The 23261-nt window shown below is 41.4% G+C and overlaps 1 protein-coding gene across 1 annotated transcript in view; it reads left to right on the top strand.

Annotated features, from left to right (window-relative positions):
- The first annotated feature begins 477 nt into the window (after positions 1-477).
- The window catches only part of KPNA3 (karyopherin subunit alpha 3), a 115108-nt gene continuing 92324 nt past the window's right edge, over positions 478-23261 (top strand). The window contains exon 1 of the mRNA XM_070409087.1: positions 478-617. Within this exon, the coding sequence (XP_070265188.1) occupies positions 549-617 (69 nt within the window). The 5' untranslated portion in view covers positions 478-548. The remainder of the gene's footprint in view (positions 618-23261) is intronic.

Genomic DNA, 23261 nt, shown 5'->3' with positions numbered 1-23261 from the left:
CCGCCCAGAGGCGGTCTCGGGGGCGGGGCTTCGAGCCCAGCATCAAGAAGCGCGCGCGCTTGGGTTTCCCGGCATCCCCTCGTGCTGTCAAGCCCAGAATCACCCCCCGCCGGCCGTGGCATGCTGGGAACTGTAGTACCCTTCTGCAGCTCGGCGTCGCCGGGGAGCAGTAAAAGCCGCTGGCTCCATTGCTGGGCCATAACTAGCAGCACCGAGGCCCTGGGGGGCGGGTTGGGGTCACCCCGTAACGCCAGGCACATCCTGCCAGGAGAGCGTCCAGGCCCTGGGGCCGCCCCGGGCAGTGACAGCAGCCTCCCCAGGCGCGCTCGGTTTCTCAGCGCCGTCCCGCCCTGCCCCGCCCCACCCGGCAGTCGGCCTGCGCCGGCCCCGGCGCTGCTGCCACCTCGCGCTCGGAGGCGTCACGGAACGTGCTCTCCCCCTTCCCCCTCCCCCCTTCCCCTCCCGCTCTCCTCCACCTCCCCCTCCCGCACCGAGACTCGCCGCCGCCGCCGCCGCAGGAGTAGCCGCCGCCGGAGCCGCGCGCAGCCATGGCCGAGAACCCTGGCCTGGAGAACCACCGCATCAAGAGCTTTAAGAACAAGGGCCGCGATGTGGAAGTGAGTGCGCTTCCTCGATCTGGGTGCGCTTGGCCGCGCCGGCCCCGCGGCGGCGGGGAAGGGCGGGGGGCCGGCGCCGGGAGAGCGCTCGCCGGCTCGCGGTGGGTCAGAGTTGGCCGCCGCCTCCCGTCACCGGGCCCGGGGCTGGGCGGAGCAGGCGCCGGCACGGGGGCCGGCTGCAGCCTCCCCTCCGGAGCCGCGGGCGCGCGGGCCGGGAAATGCCGTGGTTTTCGGCCCCGTCACGCGGGCGCGGCCTGCTGTCCGCGAGGAAGGGATGTGGAGCTGAGGCGGGGTCCGCCGGCCGGGGCCTCGCGGGTCCGGGATGCTGCCGCGCGGGTCGGTCAGCCGCCCCGCCGAGGGGGTGGCCGCGGCTCGCGCCCGTGGCCGGCGCTCCCTCCCGCCGGCGCAGCCCCCTCGCTGCCTCCCGCGCTGCCGCACATGGAGCCTCGGCTCTGCGGGTCCCCGCGCCTACCTTCTGCGAGCTGGGCCCAGGCGGGCGGTGGCGCCCGCAGAGGGGGGTGGGGACCAGCCGGGTAGCTGACTGGTTTGGGGGTGGGGGGTGGGGGAGGGTAGGATGCGCCAGGACCATTTTCTTCTATTCCAGAGCTGTCCTTTGGACCAGTCGTGCTGAGCTGTTCCAGCTCATGCCCCTGTGACTGCTGGCATTTGGAGCAAGCCGAAGGTGGACAATAGTTGGCCATCTATTGTGTTGAGGCTTTAGAAGAGACATTGTTCCGACCCCCGTTCACAGGACCTGTTTTCTTAGCATTTCTTGTTTGTAATGGAGGTGCACTTAGGATTATTTCTTTGACATGTTTTACTGGAATAAATGGAATACATAGGTTTATACGGCCTTGGATATGCCTCTTGCTCCAAGCTGGTAGAATTTCGATGTGGTTACAAAACTGTAAACATTAATGTGGTCACTCAGTTCGTTGCTACACAGCATGTTGCCATTGTCTCATTCAGGTGACATAAGCAGGTACTGTTTGCAAACTCGATTTATTAAGGCAGCGCTAGAGGTCTCTTTGCAGCTACTAGAAGCAATGTAATATAATGCACAAACTTCATTGGGACTGTGACCTCCGGATTTGTTAGGGGGGAAGTAGTTTTAAGTCCACAGCCTCCTTTTCTAATGCTAGGTGACATGATTTGCAGTTTTGTCATTCTTGCTAAGGGCCAGTGTGAATAAGAAATGCATTTTATCCTCTCTTAAAGAAGGAAATATACCATTCAGTGTAGAAAAGAGACAAAACTCAGGCCATTTTTCAGAGCTATAAATTTACATACTAATTGGAAAACAACTAAGGAAATACTGTCCTGGTCATGGTTGTTACTTTTGTGAGAAATACTTCTAAGCAAAAGGAAAGTTATGAATAGCAGCAAGAAATTTTGAAACTGCCTCCTGTTATTGGTCCACTTGATGATAGGAATTAATTTTGAACTTTCTCTGTCAGTAATTGTTCTTGAAGCTTACCCCTGTTATAAAGCAAAACTTACATAGTTTGAAAAATACCCATATTGTTTATACAAAATTCTTTCTTCTTGAATATTGAGACAGGTTTTTGTCTTATTATTTGCCCCTACTTTGTTCTGTGAGCTCAGTGATACCTAGTAAAAACTCCTGCGCATAATAGATACATAATACATACTTACTGATGGCCAGAATGTAACCAGTGACTTCTAGATTAATGACTGCTAACTAAGCCTTTCAGTCTGAAAATATTAGTCACAACATTACATTTCCCAGGATACATACATTAGGGTAACTAAGGCATGAAATAACAGGTATTCAAATGGTAGTTCTATGTGGTAGACACTATACTAAGGCTTTATGATACCTCATTTAATCCTTATAACAACTTGATGAGCTAGGTATAGCGTTATCCCCACTTTACAGGATGAAATTACTTTAGATGGGGAAACTCAAGTATGCACCCTGCACAAGGTCACAGAGTGTGGACATTCATTCACTAATTGTCTTGGGTATCTAACAATGTCAAGTCTTGGGGAAGGAAAAGGGAATAAAATTGAGCCTGTATCTCAAGGAGTTTACAGTTCAGTAGGAGTGATAGAAAAGTAAACTGATAATTACAATGCAGTTCATCAATATGTGTATTCTGAGAATGCATAAGAACCTAACTTGGAGCTGAATGGTCAAGGGAGATGTTCTAGTTGATTCCTAGTGGATGAATGGAAGTGAGTAGATCCTGAACAGTGAAAGAATGTTGGCCTGGAAAGGGAGAGGGCCAACAAGAAGCATTCCAGACTTAAGGAAACAGTAATTGAAGTGTCCTGGGAGATTGTAGTAAGACTGCTGAGAGAGAAGGGAGTGCTGGAGATGTGACTAAAGGGTAATCTGGAGTCAGATCTGATCAAATGCCTTTATTGTGGATTTAGGTATAACTAAACTAGACACCATATCTAATTTAGTCTTATCCATTAGAAATTATATTACATTCAAAACTTATACTATACTGTAGCTCCGTGACTAAGTAGTTGAGATTATCAGGCTTGTTTCAAAATAGTGAAATATGCTTTGATGAGATATCATTCCTACTTTTTCATGTATAGCATAGACAAAAGATAAAACATTGTAAATAATACAACGAGCTGATATACAAAAAAGAGATGCTAGGTGCAAGAATAAAAGACATATTTTCTAAAGAAAAAAAGAAGTGTTGAGTTATACCAAGGAGTTATGAGTAGGGAGAGGTAATTTCATAGTCATTCAATCAAGAATGGCTTCATAGAAGAGAGGTTGGTGACTTTTGTAGGAAATATGCCCTAAACTTGCACAGGGCACATGAGAAATTAGTGAATAAAGATATGTTGAACTATTTAGATAGTTCAGGTGAAAAAAGAAGAGAGTGAAGAGATGAGACTGGTGGTCTGAGAATATGTCTGTGGCAAAGAGTTGCTTAGAAACTTCTTGATGGGGAGATCTGAAGGAATTTATTTTAGAGTAGAAGGTATAATATGATTAGAACAATGGGAAAAGGTGATGCAGTCATATCTAGAATTCTGGAGTGCTGTTATCCTGTATACAATGAGGAATTTTCTAAAAAATTAAGGCGGGGGATGGTCATGGTCATAACATGGAATGAAGATTTGCATCTCCTCCTACTGTTTCTCCTTTCTCTTCCTCTTCTGTGTAAAGTGCACAGAAGACGAAGAGAATAAAGATTATCCTGAAATTTACAGGGGAGGGAGTAATTATCACTGATAGCAGTTTGAAACTTGGATGAGGAGAATGGATTTTGTAGCTAAAACTAGGAAACACATAGTGAAAATAATTACTTTTATTTAGTCTGGAATGTGTATTTTAATACCAGACATTTTCATGTAAGGCATTTGGTTCTTAGGCTTTTTTCTTTTTTAAAAAATATTTAAACTTTAAAATGTATTTGTAGAAAAGTACACAAAACAAATGTTCCATTTAAGACTAAGTATTCACTTGTAACTCACACATTTAGATAACCACCATCTAGGTCAACTTTTTCTTTCTTGTACCTGTGTATATAAGGATGTGATATTTTCATCAGTAATGATAACTAATAATAATTTTTAAAATCTTAACATTTATTGACTGTTTACAATGCACCTACACCAAGTGCTTTATATGTGTTACTGTGTTTAGTCTTCACAACAATCCTCTGAAGTATATACTATTGTTATTTACATTTAGAAGGAAACTTGAGGCCTGCAATTCTTAAGTAACTAGCCCTAAATCACAGGGTAGTAAGTAGCAGAGCCTAGACTTAAAGTGAAGTAGCATGACACTAAAGTCAGAACTCTTGCTCACTGTGTTAAACTGTCTCTCCACTGAGTGGAGCCTAAGACTTGACCCATGTGAAAGTTAATTTAAGGAGAAAATATGTAAGAAAGTTTGAATATATCACAGAAATTCCAATTTTGGCATTTTAAAACCTTGCTAATAAAAATGTTTGACATCCTATTTATCATTTGATTTATTTGCCTTTTTTTTTTCTTTTTACTCTTGCAAACGTTCCTTATTAGTTAGGAGCCAGTTGGTTGGTTTCAGTGAAAAATAGTAACCCATTTTCTTGGGCTTAACACATAAACTTTATCCTATAGTTTCTAATACTAGCTGTGTATATATGTATATATTTTCTCATTTGCAATTCAACTAGCGCTAGCAAACCTGCTTCTCTCTCTGGAACCTCTGTTGGTAGAGGGTACTATCTAATAGTTCAAGCTTAAAACTTTATTCTTTTTTTTTTTTTAAATATATTTTATTGATTTTTTTACAGAGAGGAAGGGAGAGAAATAGAGAGTCAGAAACATCGATCAGCTGCCTCCTGCACATCTCCCATTGGGGATGTGCCCGCAACCCAGGTACATGCCCTTGACCGGAATCGAACCTGGGACCCTTCAGTCCGCAGGCCGACGCTCTATCCACTGAGCCAAACCGGTTTCGGCTAAAACTTTATTCTTGACTCCCTTCCTTCACTTTTCTGTATTAGTCATCTGACAAGCCCTCACATTTTTACATGTATTGCCAACCTTACTACCACTGCCCTAATTTAGGCCCCTGTCATTCTCACTCATAAAATTGTGATAGTACACCTGGTTTTTTCTCTCTGATATCTTCCTGCCTCAGTGTATCTTGTGGATTGATCTTTCTGAAATCTTTGCGTAATTTTCCTGGTAAGATTATTCCCATTGCATTCAGGATAACATTAAAAGTCCTTAGCATGCCACACATAATTCCACAAAAGGCCCTATTTTTTCTATCTCACCTACCCCTACCACTTTTCCTTATAGCTCCTTTGTGCCAGCCATGATATACTAGTAGTATTTGAGATGGTGAAGTAACCAGCACAGTTTCCTCTCCATGCCTCTGTACATGCTATTCACCTATATACCTTCTTTTGCCATCTCTTTAGTGGGGCTCACTCTGGCAAACTCAGATTCCTTCATATATCTCTGGAACACCAAGATCACAATTCTGCCACATCATGCCATTCTAGTTCAAAACTCTTAAGTTCTCCATAGGACCTTTCCTGGTTGACTAATAACGTACCTATTAATATTAGTTCCTTTTCTTTTCCTTCTCTCTAATAATTTCCTCAGTAAATTTTCCTTTGCCTCTTTGGGATAAATTGCTGTGATGTACAACAGATTTTTTAAAAGTATGTGGGCACTGTTACGAAGCTCACTGAGGGTAGGGACCTTGGGCTGTGACTGATGTTAGTGACCAGTATATAAAACTTAATAAATATTCTTTGAGAAGAGAAACTAGATAGTAGACTTGAAAACACTCTACATTTGGGAGTGAAAAGCACACTATTATTCTAAGATATTAATTTTTTGGGTGTTGACTTTATGGCAGTGAGTGATATTGTTGCCAAGCCCTCCTTTGACAGACTTTCCTGCTGTGATGTATTTCTGTAACATGAACCAATTCATACTTGAATGGTTAAGAGGAATGATGTTGGTTAATGCAAATTCATTTTGTTTCCTATTTGATTCTTACCAGCACATTGATTGTTTAGCACTCCCAACCAAGTAAGAGCGCTTGAACACAAACAATTGAAGTACAGGAACACACAGTTGCACACAGCAAGCCCAGCAGTATGAACACATTGCCCATTCACTCATGTTCTACCTCTTGGCTTCATTTAACCATATGTTCCGTCTAAAGGTGCTTATTGCCGCAGCTGTCTTTTGTATTTTCTCTTACGTATTTTCTCTTTATTCCTGATTTTGCAGAACATGAAAATTTTTAGGAATCTATATGCCATATAGCAGGTACACTATGATGTATTAACAGCATATAATCTTTTCTGTTTTTTGTATCTCATTGATTACTCTTTTTTAGTTGGTTTTGCCAACTCTTCTTCCTGTGCATTGAGTGTGGGATTCTTGGGATTCTTGTCTGTGACTCCCCTGTATAGACCGTTTTTCTTGCCCACATTAGCAGCTCCCTTAGTTTTAACCATCATTTCTGGGGGGAGGGAGGAATTTAAATCTATTTTAATCTGCTGTAAATTAATCACATGAGCATCACATCAGTTTGTCAAGCTCAAAGTGTTTAAAGTTACGTTCTGCTTCTCTTTTTTTTTTTTCTTTTTTGTTGTTTATGGCATCATTTGCACTGTGAACTGAACTTGAAACTTGAGCGGTTTCTTGGACTCCTTCCTCATCTTCCACATTCAGTCAGATGCTAGTCATGTATCTTGAATCTCTGTGCTGTCTCTGGATTTTGGCCCTGCCTCTGTATTCCTCTGCCTCCAGCCTACTTTCAACCTTTATCACCGGGCAGTTTAAAAGTTGCCTCCAAAGTAGTATTTTCTCTCCAATTTATAAGATTTTTCAGTGAGCCTGATACCTGATTATTTCTCCAGAGTCAACTTCCTCCCCCCACCCTCCGTACCCCTTTAAGCTCTGGCAACACTGAACTTCTTATATGCTTATATATAATCTGGAATCCTGCCCTCCTCTGCTTGCCAATGCTATTTCTATTCTCAGAGCTATTCTGCTGACTGAATATCCTTCCCTGCCTCTTGTTGCCTGGCTAATTTCCTACCCCTCTTAAATACTCAACTCTGAGAAATCTTTCTGAGTCCCCTTCATTCTCCCAGGTTGAGTTAGGTACCCTTCTTTATTCCTGGAAGAACTCTTGAGTATATCTTTCTCATTATAGTTGTGATAATATGTGTTAATTATATTTTACCTGTTTCTCCTCCTACATTGTGAGCTTTTTGAAGACAAAAGCTATACATCCTCATTGCTTATTTCCTAGTACAGTGGCTGGAACAAAGTAAGCATTAAAATATATTTTTAAATTTTTTTTTTATTGACTTAAGAGAAGAAGGGAGAGAGAAATAGAAATATCGATGAGAGAGAATCATTGATCGGCTGCCTCCTGCACGCCCCACACTGGGGATTGAGCCCGCAATCCGGGCATGTGCCCTGACCAGTAATTGAATGAGGGCCTCCTGGTTCATAGGTCGACGCTCAACCACTGAGCCATGCCAGTTGGACTAAAATATTTCTTGAATAAATAAATCCATACCAGATATCACCAGCCCAGTAATTTTTCTAAACTATATTTTTGAAGTGACACATTAATCTTTTAGTGCCTTTTCCTACTGCTTCCCAAATCTAGTCTAAACTTCTTATTATGATAGGTAAGGTATTAGATTAAAACACATGGATAGTGAAATAATTTTTAAAATGTTCTTGTTTTTAATCATAAAAATGTTCTAATATATAGAAAAAGTAAGGAGAATAATATATTAGGCCCATATACATATCACTTAGATTTAATAAGTCACAATTTGCTGTATTTGCTTATCATTTGTTCATCTGAATATAGCAGATATGGCATTTTATTTCTGAAGACTTAAGGCTTCTTCTCTAAATTATAAGAATGTGTTCTTGCATAAATATCACATTACCCTGACACAATAATCCTATGGAATAAAAGGCTAATATGCAAATAGACCGAATGGTGGAACAACTGGCATAACCGAACAACCAAACAACTGGTCGCTGTGATGTGTGCTGACCACCAGGGGACGTGTGCGGAACATGGTGGGTGTTGGCTGCAGCAGGATAGTGGAGCAGGTGAGCGGTGGCCAAGGTGGGGCTCCAGTCGCTGTCATCATGGCGAGCTTCTGGTGGTTACTGAAAATTCTTTGCTTCCACGAACCACAGGCCCACCTGGCACTCGCACCTGTTCCCGGCGCTGGCCCCGCTCACATCCACTGCCAGCACTGGCCCTGTTTACACCCACAGCCAGCGCCAGAGCCACTGCTCATACCCGCTGCTGGTGCCGGCACCAGTCCCGATCACTTGGCACTATTAGTGGGTGCAAGTGGCGGCTGCTGGCCCTGATCACCCATGAAGGCTTCTCTACCTCCCCCTGCTCTTGAGGGGCGATTGGGGCAGCAGCTCGCACTCTCTGACAACACTGGCCCCACTCACACCCACTGCTGGCACTGGCCCCAATCACTCCACACTGTCAGTGGGTGCAAGTGGGGCCGGCACCATCAGTGCGTGGGAGCCGCAGCTGTGGCAGGAGCGGGGCTGCCGGCAGCTGTGGCAGGAGCGGGGACTGGGGGCCATGGCAGGAGGGCCTGGGCGCGGGCTGGGCAGGGGCCTGGAGGATGGGCTGAGACTTGCCCCTGTGCCTACACAGCCTCGCGACCCACAGTTCCTTTCAAGGCGCACGAATTTGTGACTGGGCCCCTACTTTTTAATAACATCTAATCCAGTCCATATTTAAATTTCTCCAGTTGACCCTTAATTATTATTGTTGGTTTTTTACATTTTGTCTTTAGAAGCATAATTAAACAAGATCAGATCATATTTGTTTATGTTGTTTAATCTAGAACAGGCTCCCATCATTTCTTTAATTGTAAAATACAAAATTTACCGTTTTATGTATTTTAAGGGTACAGTTCTGTGGCATTAAGTACATTCACATTGTTGTGTAACCAGCATCACTTTCCATCTACAGAACTTTTTCATCTTTTCCAACTAAAACTGTTTCCATTAAACAGTAATTGCATTCTTCTTCCCCTTCGCCCCAGGCAGCTTCCCTTCTATTTTTTTTTTTTTTTTTGTCTTTATGAATTTAACTACTCTAGGAACCTTATATAAGTGGAATCACATAATATTTGTCTTTTTTTTGACTGGCTTATTTCACTTACCATAATGTCTTCCAGGTTCATCCATGTTGTAGCATGTGTCAAAATATCCTTTTTATGGATGAACTTACTCGATTGCATGTATATACCACATTTTATTTATCTATTCATCCATTGATGGATAATTGGGTTGCTTCCACCTTTTGGCTCCCATTTTTTTTCAAATGCCATCAATTTGTGATGAGGTCAGAGTTCTTATGAAGTTGAATCACATGAAGTTACCATTTTTGAGGTTCAAAACAGGCAAGTATCAGCAATTTCATATGGTTCAACCAAATAGAATGAATGTCCTAATTACTGAATCTGTCCATTTCTTTGTGGTGTGTCTTAACTTGTTTCTCCTATTTCTTATCACCCTCCTTATTTTCTGTATACAGAAGGTTAGTTTTAAAAGGTGGACTATCTTTAGTTAAATACTTCAATTGGTGATGCGGTGTACTTGAGAATATATACCAATAGTGATGCTAAGATTGATCAGAGGGTTCAGATGATAAAGAATAGTTTAACAGTCATGATGTCATAGTTACTGTATTTGATGGAATGTATTTGAATTATTTGTTGAGATGTGATATAGACAGGCTAACATCTGAAGTGAAAAAGAAAAAGTAACCTGACTTCTTGGTATCCAGTAAAGGAGTTAGAAAATGTAACTTCAAAGTAAATGGCATTCTCTTTCCATGACTGACACAATTCCTAAATTGACTTTTTGTTTTTGTAGTGTAAGATTTGGCTAATATTCTCATTTCCAAGTCTCTATTTCTTTAATTTGAAGGTAAAGCAACATTAAAAATATAAGGAGGATGTAGCTGTACTTCAGGGCAGTTTTGAAAATTTTGTCAGATCCCAACATTAACAGTTGAAATATGATATGCCCAGCCACCATGGCTCAGCGGTTGAGCGTTGACCTAAGAACCAAGAGATAACAGTTTGATTCCCAGTCAGGGCACATTCCTGGGTTTCGGGCTGGATCACCAGTGTGGGGCATACAGGAGGCAGCCAATCAATGATTCTCTCTCATCACTGATGTTTCTAATTCTCCCACTCCCTTCCTCTCTGAAATCAATAAAAATATATTTGAAAAAAAAGTTAAAAATAAATCATGACTATATTTACTTGAAATGTATTCTGAATGGTTGAGTTTTCTGGGTTATAAGTTTACTTGTTTATATAACAAATTTTATTTTGAAATGCCAATGTTTCTGAAAATGTCCTATACATTTCTCTGCCTTCTTAAATAGAATATAATTTAGAAAATAACAATTATATTCTGTTTAAGAAGAGAATCACCATATGCATGTAGATGTTGGTTTTTGCTTTTACTTAAGTCATGCCTTCAGGATTTTAGACTTGTCAGAATTTTGTCCTTAATTTCTATGCTTGTGGAGTTTTTACTCTTCACAGTTTTTTTGCCTGTTCTTCCCTTGCTCTTAGTCTGTCAGTGTTCTCTTTGTTACTGTCAGCATGTTTACTTGTAGTAGCTCCTCTCTTTTATTTTAATTTGATGCTTCATGTATCCTAGTATCCTGGGTAACAGATTTATTAAACACTTATTTAGCATTTGTTATGTGTCAGGCAGTCATTGTTAATGCCAAAGACTACAAATATGAATAATATTGTCCTTCCTCTAGGGCAGCGGTTCTCAACCTGTGGGTCGCGACCCCTTTGGTGGTTGAACGGCCCTTTCACAGGGGTCGCCTAAGACCATCCTGCATATCAGATATTTACATTACGATTCATAACAGTAGCAACATTACAGTTCTGAAGTAGCAACGAAAATAATTTTATGGTTGGGTCACAACATGAGGAACTGTATTTAAAGGGCCAGAAGGTTGAGAACCACTGCTCTAGGGAAATTCATTTAGTGGAAGAGACTGATACCTAAGCATATACTTAGTGTACAGCATAAGTTCTATAATACAGTTATATAATTTGCAGAGTACTATGAGAGATTGGAGAAAGGGAGCGACTAACTGTACCTGGAGAAATTGAGAAAGGTTACACAGGTCACACTTGAACTAGGTCTTTTTTAAAATGTATTTTTATTGACTTCAGAGAGGAAGGGAGAGAAAGATAGCAACATCAATGATAGGAATCATTGATTGGCTGCCTCCTGCATGCCCTCTACTGGGAATCGAGCCCCCTCCCAAGTCCCCCCAGCATGTTCCCTGACTGGAAATCAAACCGTGACCTTCTGGTTCATAGGTCCATGATCAAGCACTGAGCAACACTGGCTGAGCGTCAGCTAGGTCTTGAAGGATGTGTAGGAGTTTGCCAAGACAAAAAGAAAAATAGCATGAATAACAGTAAATATGTCATGGAGTCTTTTTTTTTCCTTTCTTTTTTAAAAAAATATACATTTTTAAATTAATTTCAGAGAAGAAGGGAGAGGGAAAGATAGAAACATCAATGATGAGAGAATCATTGATTGGCTGCCTCCTGCATGCCCCACCCTGGGGATCGAGCCTGCAACCCAGGCATATGCCCTGACCGGGAATTGAACCATGACCTCTTGGTTCATAGGGCTCAACCTCTGAGCCACACCGGCTGGGCTGTCATGGAGTCTTAAAGGCATGGTGTGTTCAAGCAACAGTTAATATGGTGACATTACATTCGTTCTCACTTCTTTGAGAAACAACATTCTGATTTGGTCTTTGGAAGCTGCTCTTCTGCTATTGGATAACTCTTGGTGGCATTTATTTTATTTTATTGATTTTTAGAGAGAGGAAGAGAGAAAGAGAGACATTGGTGGGTTGCCTTCCACATGCACTCTGACCGGGAATTGAACCGCAACTTGGGTATGTGCTCTGACTGGGAATTGAATCCACCACCTTTTGGTGTATAGGACAGTGCTCCAACCAACTGAGCCACACTGGCCAGGGCACTTGGTGGGATTTTTAATCTTAGTACTCCTGCATCTGGTTAGTTAAGGTGTCTCATCCTTTCTGGATAACACAAATTAGATCAATCAAATGCTGAACCTGCCCTTTTAATCTTGAGTGAGCTAATGCTGGGAACTAAGTGATTCATTCTGGCAGAAGTGCTATAAAGAAATCTTCCATTAATTCCTGATATCTAGAATTGTGGAGTTGCCTTCATCCTGATTTTTTTCATAGAACTGATTCTTTAGCTTTTCCTTTGGTTCTTTGAATTGCTCTATATTCTTCCAAAAAATCTTCCTGCCCCCCTGCCCTTATTTCTTAAATTAATTGAAGTCTGTTTTTATTGTTTGCAACATAACTGAGGTGATTGTCCTGTTTTGCCCACTGGTTTCAGTGTCCAAACCAGGAAATCCTGGGCAAACCTTAACAAGTTGGTCACTCTGCTGTAATTGAAACAGTTTGGGAGTAAAGATAATGAATTTTGGGAACCAAATGTTCACATGGAAATATTCAGTACACAGCTGAAAATAATGTGTATAGAACTAATTTTTTATTTCACTCAGCAGTTATTTGAATTCTGAACTAAGTGTGGGGATAAAAAGTGAAAATGATAACCAATAATTGTCGAACACTTAATATGTGCAAGGCACTCTGCTTATAAGAATAACTAGAGGCCAGGTGCACAAAAATTTGTGCACTCGGCGGGGAGGGGGTCCCTCAGCTGGGCCTGTGTGCCCTCTTGCAGTCTGGGACCCTCGGGGGATGACCACCTGCTGGCTTAGGCCTGCTCCCCGGGGGATTGGGCCTAAGCTGGCAATCAGACATCCCTCTGGCAGCCCGGCAGCCCTTGGGGGACGTCCACTTGCCAGCGGGGAGCAGACCTAAGCTGCAGTCAGATATCCTTAGCGCTGCTGAGGAGGCAGGAGAGGCTCCTACCACCATCGCTGTACTGGCAGCCATCAGCCTGGCTTGTGGCTGAGCAGAGCTCCCCCATGTGGGAGTGCACTGACCACCAGAGGGCAGCTCCTACATTGAGCATCTGCCCCCTGGTGGTCAGTGTGTGTCATAGTGACCAGTCATTCCCAGTCGTTCTGCTGTTAGGGTCAGTTTGCATATTACCCTTTTACTATATAGGATAGAGGCCTGGTGCACGGGTGGGGACCAGCTGGTTTGCCCTGAAGGGTGTCCCGGATCAGGGTGGGGGTCCCCGTGGGGTGCCTGGCCAGCCTGGATGAGGGGCTGATGGCTGTTTTCAGGCTGGCCACACCCCTTTTAGGGTGGGGGTCCCCACTGGGGTGCCTGGCCAGCCTGGATGAGGGACTGAGGGCCATTTTCAGGCTGGCCAGCGACTGAAGCTCCCAGCCTCTCCTTTTTTTCTTTTTTTCTTTTTTTATTCTGGGATTTATTTACCTTCTATAATTGAAACTTTGTTGCTGTCACTGGAGCTGAGAGTTGGGCTCTTGCTTGCTCCAGCTCTGAGGCCATGGCCTGCTGAAAGCAGGTATCTGGGGTTTGTTTAGCTTCTATAATTGAAACTTTGTTGCTTTTGGAGCTCAGAGCCAGGCCGCGGCAGGCAGGGAACCTTGGCTTCCTCCATCACTGGAGCAAGCAAGCCTCCTGCTCGCTTCAGCTGCGTGGCTGCCGGCCGCCATCTTGGTTGGCAGTTAATTTGCATATCGCTCTGATTAGCCAATGGGAAGTGTAGCGAAGGTACGGTCAATTACCCTTTTTGTCTTTTATTAGTTAGGATGTTTAATAATCCTCACAAATATTGCCATTATACAGATGAAGAAAATGAGTTAATTAATTTGCTTATTAAGAACATAAACTAGGAAAAGGTAGAACTGACATTTAGTCCTAGATTTCCTCCTTTAAAACCCTGTGCCCTTAATAACCATTTTCCTACTCTGCCTCAGGGTTCCTTCTCAAGTATTGGCTAGACTAGTACAGAAATGATGTGAAAGCAAAGAAATACTTACTATAATAGAATTATGTAGAGAGTACAGTGGGCACATAGAGAGAGACTCAGCAAGGGTGAGTCAAGGAAGGCTTCATGGAGATGGTTGTGCTTAAGCTGAAAGTAGAAAAATGTCTAGATATTTCTTTGGTAGTAAGTCTTAGGTGGGGGCCTGGAAGTAAGAGACAGCATGATATGTTCTGGGGAACTAAAGTAATTCAGTGTCTACTACAGGTGGAGTAATTGGAAAGTTGGATAGGATAGGCAGGGGCCAGATTGTGAAAAATCTCTTCTCTGGGGAAAATTTTAGATAGGGAAGTGAGTTTTGTTCATTAGAACTATTGCTTTGGCCCTGGCCGATTTGGCTCAGTGGATAGAGCGTTGGCCTATGGACTGAAAGATCCTGGGTTCGATTCCGGTCAAGGGCACATGCCTGGGTTGCCGGTTTGATCCCTACTAGGGGGCGTGCAGGAGGCAGCCAATCAATGATTCTCTCTCATCATTGATGTTTCTGTCTCCCTCTCCCTTCCTCTCTGTAATCAATAAACACACACACACACACACACACACACACACACACACATATATAGATATATAAATATATTTCTTTTTTTTTTTTTAAAGAGCTATTGCTTTGGTTGTATCATAGCAGATGGGTTGGTGAGGATGAAAGCAGCCATAGACAATAGGCAAACAAATGGGTGTGACTATTCCAATAAGCTTTATTTACAAAATCAGATAGAGGGCTAGATTTGGCTTACAATCTGGATTTGGCTCAGTCCATAGTTTGCTTACCCTGTTCTAGGATGTTGTGGACATTAGTAAAGATTCGGAAAATAGTTCAAGAAATGATTAGAGCAATTAGAATGATAATATAAATGAGGGTTTATGGGAATAAGAAGAAAAGAGGACTAGGGGATTCCTTTCACATCATTTTAGGGGACTAGTGAAAATTCCACTGTAGGAAGCTTACAGCAAAGTAGTGTATCAGAACTTAGGGCAGGAGAGTTTCCTGAAAGAAGGGCAAGAGTTGCAATATCAAACTCTGCAAAGATGAGAGGTATAATGAGGATCTGAAATAAGCCATTCATTTTATTTGGCAATTGTGGACCAATGAGAAGTGGAAAACCCAGAAAGTGGTGGAGGCTGGAAGCTAGATTATGATGGGGTAAGGAGTAAGTTGGAGTTGAGGAAACCAGTCAGTGGACACTGAATTTAAAAATTGATAATTATAGGAAGGAGAGACCACTGGTTAGCTTGAGAAGGAGGTAGGGTGAAAAGGAGGATTTTTGTTGTTTCTTATTTCTTTAGTAGGGTGGGATTAACTACTGCTTGTAGGCTAAATTGAAGAAACCAGAGCAAAAGAGACTTAAGGACCTACTTAGAAAAGGAATAAATGATTGAGCCTAGGGTAACTGAGGAACTGTTAGGGAATTGAAGTAAGAGATAAAAGTTCTGGTTAGTTTTGAAGGAGTCTCAGGGGGAAAAGGCTTGGAGAAGTACAGACAGATGTGAGGATGGGCTGCAGTAGGGTAGGGAAAGTGAAACAGATTATGTCTATCTCTTCACTTACTAGTTTTCTATTCTACTTTAATTTAAAAGTTAAATATATTTTTAAAGGAAAGAGAAGATAAAAATATAAATCATGATTCCAAATAAGTTAATTTCAGCATTCAGATATTTATAAGTTTTAGGGAGAACGTTTATAAACTGGTAATTCCCAATTAAGGCTATTATACTATTTAATGATGAAACGCAAATATACTCCTGAATGAGCATAACTTCTTATTGACTTAAATCCTTCATAGAAGTGACAGTAATTTAAAATGTTTCCTCACTCCCCTTGCACAGTTTAAAGTTACTGTCATGGACTATGGTTGGTAGCAATAGTGTGGTTTTCAGTTATGCATTGAGTTCTGGAAACACTGGTTTTGCTTGAAATAAAGGAATTGATACTTGGATGTTAAAGTTCTATAGGGCTGGGCATTTGCTTTTGTTCTCTAAATTTAGTGAATGTGGGCTAATACAAACAAACATCTTTATGTATCTTTTTGAGCTTTTGAAATTTTGGGAAAGTGGAATGTTTGAGAGACTTGGAGTTAAGTTAATCCAGTTTTGGAATACAAAGGGGAAAAGTACATGGGCTATAGGCTGTGATTATGATCTCTGCCTTTGAGGGGCATTTAATCTAATGGGGCTTGCTTTTTTCCTTTCCTTTGCTTTTGTTTTGTTGTTTTTTTACAGATACTGCTAACTTGATTCTAAAATTCATATGGACTTGCAAGAGATCCCTCAAATTGCCAAAACATTATTGAGAAAGAACAAAGGTGGAGAACTCATATTTAACAATTTCAAAAGTTACTACAAACCAACAGTAATCAAGACTGCCCAGTACTGACATAAGAATAGACATATAGGCCAATGGAGTAGACTTAAAAATCTAGAAATAAATTCTGATATTTACAATAGATTTTTTTTGTAAGTCAGTTGATTTTCAATGAAGGTGCCCAAACAGAGCAACAAGGAAAAAATAGTCTTTTCAATAAATGGTGCTGGGACAACTGGATTTCTACATCATATAAAATTGATCAAAGACCTGACTATAAGAACTAAAATTATAAAAGTCTCAGAAAAAAACAGAGGTGTAGATCTTCATTACCTCAGATTAGGCAGTGTTTTCTTAGTATGACAGTAAAAGCCCAAGTGACAAAAGAAAATTTCTAAATTGGACTTCATCAAAATTAAAATCTTTTTTGTTTCAAAAGATATCACCAAGAAAGTGAAAAAAGCAACCTACAAATGGAAGAAAATATTTGCAAATCATATCCTATATAATAAAAGGCTAATATGCAAATCAACCAAATGGCAGAACGACTGGTCACTATGACATGCACTGACCACCAGGGGCAGACACTCAATGCAGGAGCTGCCCCCTAGTGGTCAGTGCACTCCCACAGGAGGAGCGCTGCTCGGTCAGAAGCCCTGAGCTGGGCTCACGGCTGGTGAGCGCAGTGGCGGTGGCGGGAGCCTCTCCCGCCTCCGCAACAGTGCTAAGGATATCCGACTGCCAGCTTAAGCCCACTCCCTGCGCCCAGTGCACAAATGTTGAATGTTGTGCACCAGGCCTCCAGTATTTCATAAAGGATTTGTATCTAGTATACATAAAGAACTATAACTCAAAAGTAAAAAAAGACAAATGATTCAATTTAAAAATGGACAAAGGACTTGAACAGATAGCTCTCTAAAGAAATTATGCAAATAGTCATTAAGCACATGAAAAGACCCCCAACATTATTGATCACTAGGGAAATGAGATATCACTTAATGCTAAAACAAACATACAAACAGACAGGTAATAACTAGTGTTGGGGAGGATATGTAGAGATTGGAACCTTTCTACACTGGAGGGATGTAAGATAGTGTAGCCACTTTGGAAAACAGTTTGGTAGTTCTCTCAAATATTAATTATAGAGTTGCCATATGACCCAGCAGTTTTACTCATATGTGTATACTCAAGAGAGATGAAACATATGTACACAAATGTTTATAGTTGTATTGTTCATAATAGCCAAAAAGTGGAAATAACCCAAGTATCCCTCAGTTGATTAATGGATAAATAAAATGTGGTATATCCTTACAATGGAATACAGTTGACCCTTGAACAATGCAAGGGCTAATGGTGCTGATATCCCACACAACTGATAATTCATTTATAACTTTCGACTTCCCAAAAACTTTATTCATCCTTCAGTATCTGCAGGGGGTTGGTTCTAGGACCACCTCACCCCCCCCCCCCACCCCCCCACCCCCGTCCCCGGTAGATACCAAAATTCGAAGATGCTTAAGTCCCTTATATAAAGGATATAAATCAATGCATATAGTTGGCTCTCTGTATCACAGGTTCTCAGCCCTGGTGGAAAAGACTGTTTTCATTCGCAGTTTGAATCCATGGATGGGATACAGAGGGCTGACTGTGTATTTGGGGGGGAATCCGTGTTTAAGTGGACAAGGGTCAAGTGTATTATTCATCATTAAAAAGAAATTAGGAAATAGTAGTAGGTACACCACTCTGTATTAAAAGCCAATGAATTTGTACTTTAAATGAGTGAATTTTATGGTAGTGAATTATATCTGAATAAAACTGTTATTAAAAGAAAAAGGTAAATTATGCCTAATACTAGCACAGATTACCTAATGAAAGAATTTTCAGAATGGAAAACCATATAATAAGAGTTCTGGCTTCTAGTCATGATGCGCAGTACCTTACACAGAATTACATAACAATTCTAAGACCTGGACAAAATATATTAAATTTTTCATTGAAAGGCACTGGGAAGTAATCAAAAGCAGGCGGGAACTAGAGGGGGAGCCTATTCTTATAACTAATAAAATTCATGAGTTGAAGAGTTTTTGTCTGAGGATATTTCTCAATCCTCCCACTTCTTAGGACAGAATGCTATAGCCTTATTGGCTTGCTTATCAGCGTACAGAGTTCCAGGCTGACAAAGTAGGGGAGAAATACAGGAAGATTAGGAGCAGCAAAGGGAGTGAGTCTTAAAATTTGCGCGTAAGATCTGCCTAAATGTTTGGCACTCTGATATACTGTGCCTTAACTGGTGGCAGTGGTGGTGGTGATAGAGAGGTATGTGTTTAAAACTCCTTTAAGTTTTTTAAAGGAATCCCATTGTAAAGTTATTTATAAAGTGAAAAATCTCACATCCCTCCTCACTTTTTAAAATTCTAGTTGATATCTAGAACTATAGATGCAATGGAATTGGAATATATTTTTTTGAGGAGGTAAAAGAGATTTCCATTTTTTTTCTATTAGGTTTACTATTAAACTTTCCCACCCCTGCTTTATATTTTAAATTATAGCTAGCAGACCAGTGGGACCTACAGAAAAGGAGGTTTAAATTTTTCTATTCATTCTTAATTTCCCATACTAGGCAAGAACTTTTACATCAAAATAATGCTTGGCTTCCATTCAAATAGCAAATTTAATATAATTTAATGTTCTGCTATTTAGATTCTACGTTGTTTGTGTTTTTGAAAGACCAATATTTGTAAGTTTCAAGCTCATAAGCTATATTTGTGAGAAAAAAAAGTCACTTAAGAAATGTCATCTCTCCTGGGAAATCCCTCTGATATTCTCAGAGGCAGAACTAGTTGGTGCTTCCAGTGATTACAAACAATTTAACCCATACTTAAAGTATAGAAAAGATTAAAGAACAAACTATAGGGAGAAACCAAGATGGCGGCATAGGTAAACACTGGAAATTGCTGCCTCACACAACCACTTCAAAAATACAACTAAAAGACAAAACAGACATCATCCAGAACCACAGGAAGGCTGGCTGAGTGGAAATTCTACAATTAGAAGGAAAGAGAAAAGCACACTGAGACTCAGAGGAGGTGCGGAAGTAAAGTGCAGAGGTACGGAGGCGCACGTGGAAAGGGCTGGCAACTGAGGACACGGTTGTCTTTTTCAATCGAGAGGGAGTCTGAAGCTCCCGACTGCCCTGAACTCCAGTTCCGGGCAAGTCTCTGGGGACCCAGACAAATACGGGGAGAAACTGGACTGTCTGGCATCGGTCGGAACTCGAGGGCGGCTTTCTCTCAGAGGTGCTTGCAGCGATTACCGGGACACTGAGACTCAGGGCCTCTTAGGGTAGGACTGAGGATCAGCCATAGCTGCTAGCTCCGCCCTGTTGATCCCCTGAGACCCCCCCACCCCCCACCCAAGCTGTGCCCAGAGGCTTTGGCATATGAATGACCGGGCCCTTTGCAATCTGAAAATTACCTAACAAACTGCAGCTGGGTCACAGAGACCCAGAACTTCCAAAAGAAGGCCCAAGGCCCCACAGCAGCTTGCACTGCTTCACAGCTGGGCCTCATCTGGGCACCTCCAAACCCCAAACAAAGAAGAGGAATCTGCAGATCTCTCCATAGCTCCTGCTGGGTAGCCTCAGGCAGAGGCTAAATTAGCACCTCCTTAGAGATCCAAGAGCCAGTGTATCCAGTGGTCAGAGTGGGACCATCCAGATTGCAACTCCTCAGATCCATAAGGGACACACTCAGGGGGCAGACTCAGTGAGCACCAAAGCCCCACTGAAGCAAGTCTTGTCCCAGAAGGGTGCTCCATCACAGAAGTTCTCCCACTGTAGACACAGCTGATTCTCACAGCCAATTGGCCTGGAGGTCAATTCCTCCCAGTGATACCTACAACAATCAAGGCTTAACTACAACAAGACTGTGCACAAAGCCCACAAAGGGGTGCACCAAGAGTGTCCACCTCAGCTAATTGGGGAGGCTGAGCCACTGGGCCCTATAGGACACCTAGCACAGAAAGCCACTCTATCAATACAGGGAAGCATAAAAAATGCAGAGACAAAGAAACAGGTCACGAATGACAGAAATGGAGGAAAGCAAACTATAGGATATAGAGTTCAAAACCACACTTATAAGGTTTTTCAGGAATTTTCTAGAAACCGCCGATAAATTTAGTGAGACCCTCAAGAAATCTAGTGAGACCCTCGAGGTTATGAAAAAGGACCAACTAGAAATTAAGCATACACTGACTGAAATAAAGAATATTATACAGAGATCCAACAGCAGACTAGAGGATCGCAAGAATCAAGTCAAAGATTTGAAATACGAAGAAGCAAAAAACACCCAACCGGAAAAACAAAAATATGAAGGTAGTGTAAGGAGTCTCTGGGACAACTTCAAGCGTACCAACATCCGAATTATGCGGGTGCCGGAAGAAGAGAGAGAGCAAGATATTGAAAACCTATTTGAAGAAATAATGACAGAAAACTTCCCCTACCTAGTGAAAGAAATAGACTTACAAGTCCAGGAAGCGCAGAGAACCCCAAACAAAATGAATCCAAAGAGAACCACACCAAGGCACATCATAATTAAAATGCCAAGAGCAAAAGACAAAGAGAGAATCTTAAAAGCAGCAAGAGAAAAACAGTCAGTTACCTACAAGGCAGTACCCATACGACTGTCAGCTGATTTCTCAACAGAAACTATGCAGGCCAGAAGGGAGTGGCAAGAAATATTCAAAGTGATGAATAGCAAGAACCTACAACCAAGATTACTTTACCCAGCAAAGCTATCATTCAGAATTGAAGGTCAGATAAAGAGCTTCACAGATAAGGAAAAGCTAAAGGAGTTCATCACCATCAAACCAGTATTATATGAAATGCTGAAAGGTATTCTTTAAGAAAAGGAAGAAAAAGAAAAGGTAAAGATACAAATTATGAACAACAAATATACATCTATCAACAAGTGAATCTAAAAATCAAGTGAATAAAAAATCTGATGAACAGAATAAACTGGTGATTATAATAGAATCAGGGGCATAGAAAGGGAGTGGACTGAGGATTCTCGGAGGGGCAAGGGGTGTGGGGGGTGCGGGAAGAGACTGGACAAAAACCGTACACCAGTGGATGAGGACAGTGGGGGGGGGGGGTTGGTAAGGGCAGAGGGTGGGGGGAACCTGGTGGGGGGGACCTATGGGGGGAGAAAAGAGGAACAACTAATAATCTGAACAATAGCCGAAGCCGGTTTGGCTCAGTGGATAGAGCGTCGGCCTTGGGACTGAAAGGTCCCAGGTTCGATTCCGGTCAAGGGCATGTACCTGGGTTGCGGGCACATCCCCAGTAGGAGATGTGCAGGAGGCAGCTGATCGATGTTTCTCTCTCATTGATGTTTCTAACTCTCCATCTCTCTCTCTTCCTCTCTGTAAAAAATCAATAAAATATATATTTTAAAAAAAAATAATCTGAACAATAAAGATTTAATTTTAAAAAAAGTAGAACTATAGCCAACAGTGGTCTAAATTGGATTATGTCTTTTAGTTGGATAAAATCTAGAATTTGTGGTTCCCATGCAGATATAAAGCCCTTTTTGGTCTATACTAAGCCTGAAAGTTGTTCTTGTCTTAGTATTCAGGCAAGAGGCTGGCTATTAATGGCCTTCCATCATAAAAACTCAGTGGACAGGAGAAGTAATAGAATTTAAAATTATAATGCAGGTTGAAATCTATAGAAAAGAAAAATGAACATTGGTGACTACCTACTTTGTTATACAAATTGTGCTAGGTGCTTTTTTTAAGGTTTATCTTACTTAATTCTCAGAGTCACTTTTTGTGTAGTTTAATATCCTACTTTTAAAGAGTGCTATTATCTACAGATAGAGTAAAAACAATAGATGAATCAAAATCTATGAGGAAAATGATGAGCTGAGTTTTGAATATGTTAAGAAATTTGTGGAATTTTCTGGGGAGTAATTCAGGAGACACTTCAGCTCAGGAAAGTGATCTGGGCCTAAAGTTTTAACTTACTTAAATTTCCAGGGTGGTTGGACTTGCAGAATATGCCAAAATCTGTTTATTTACAAATACAGCAGTTTATTTAAAGGATGCAGACTAAGGGGAGCTATAGTAGAAGGGATGATTCAGTCTGATATTTGAAAGTTACTGTCTACATTTGCTGCCTTTTCTTCTCAGAAACTAAGCTTCCTTGCATATTCCCTCCCTGCCCACATCATACATCTTATTCATTTTTATGGGTAGCAGCTTACAGTTTTTTTTTTAGGCATGCACATAGTCTATCATCAGCTGGTGTATATAATTTAACTCAATTTTTAATTAATTTGATATTTACTTGAAGGTTTATGCTTGATTGAAGTCTTCACATACAGTTAGTACTGTTGTAATAGTTTATCACAAAAAGAAATAGTTCATTAATCAGGACTTTGGTACTGGCATAAGGATAGGCATATATAGATCAATGGAGTATAATTGAGAATACTGAAATAAACTTTTACATTTACAGTAAATTGATTTTCAACAAGGGTGCCAAAGCAACCTTTTTCAACAGGAAATAAATATCTTTAACAAATGGTATTGGGACAACTGAACTGGTGGATATCTTCATGCAAAGGAATAAAGTTGGGCCTGTACCTTACACTATATAAAATTAATTCAAAATGGATCAAAGAACTAAATGTAAGAGCTAACATTAAAAATGCGAGTAGACAAAAAAAAAAAAAGTGGAAATCTTTATGACCTTCGAGTAAGCAGTAGTTTCTTAGGGACAACATCAAAAGCACAAGCATC

Source organism: Myotis yumanensis, unplaced genomic scaffold (genome assembly GCF_028538775.1).
Source record: "Myotis yumanensis isolate MYYU_CA2020_CCGP unplaced genomic scaffold, mMyoYum1.0.hap1 SCAF_3, whole genome shotgun sequence".
NCBI lineage: Eukaryota > Metazoa > Chordata > Mammalia > Chiroptera > Vespertilionidae > Myotis > Myotis yumanensis.
Note: the sequence above shows the minus strand (reverse complement) of the source record. Positions and strands in the feature narration are given on the sequence as shown.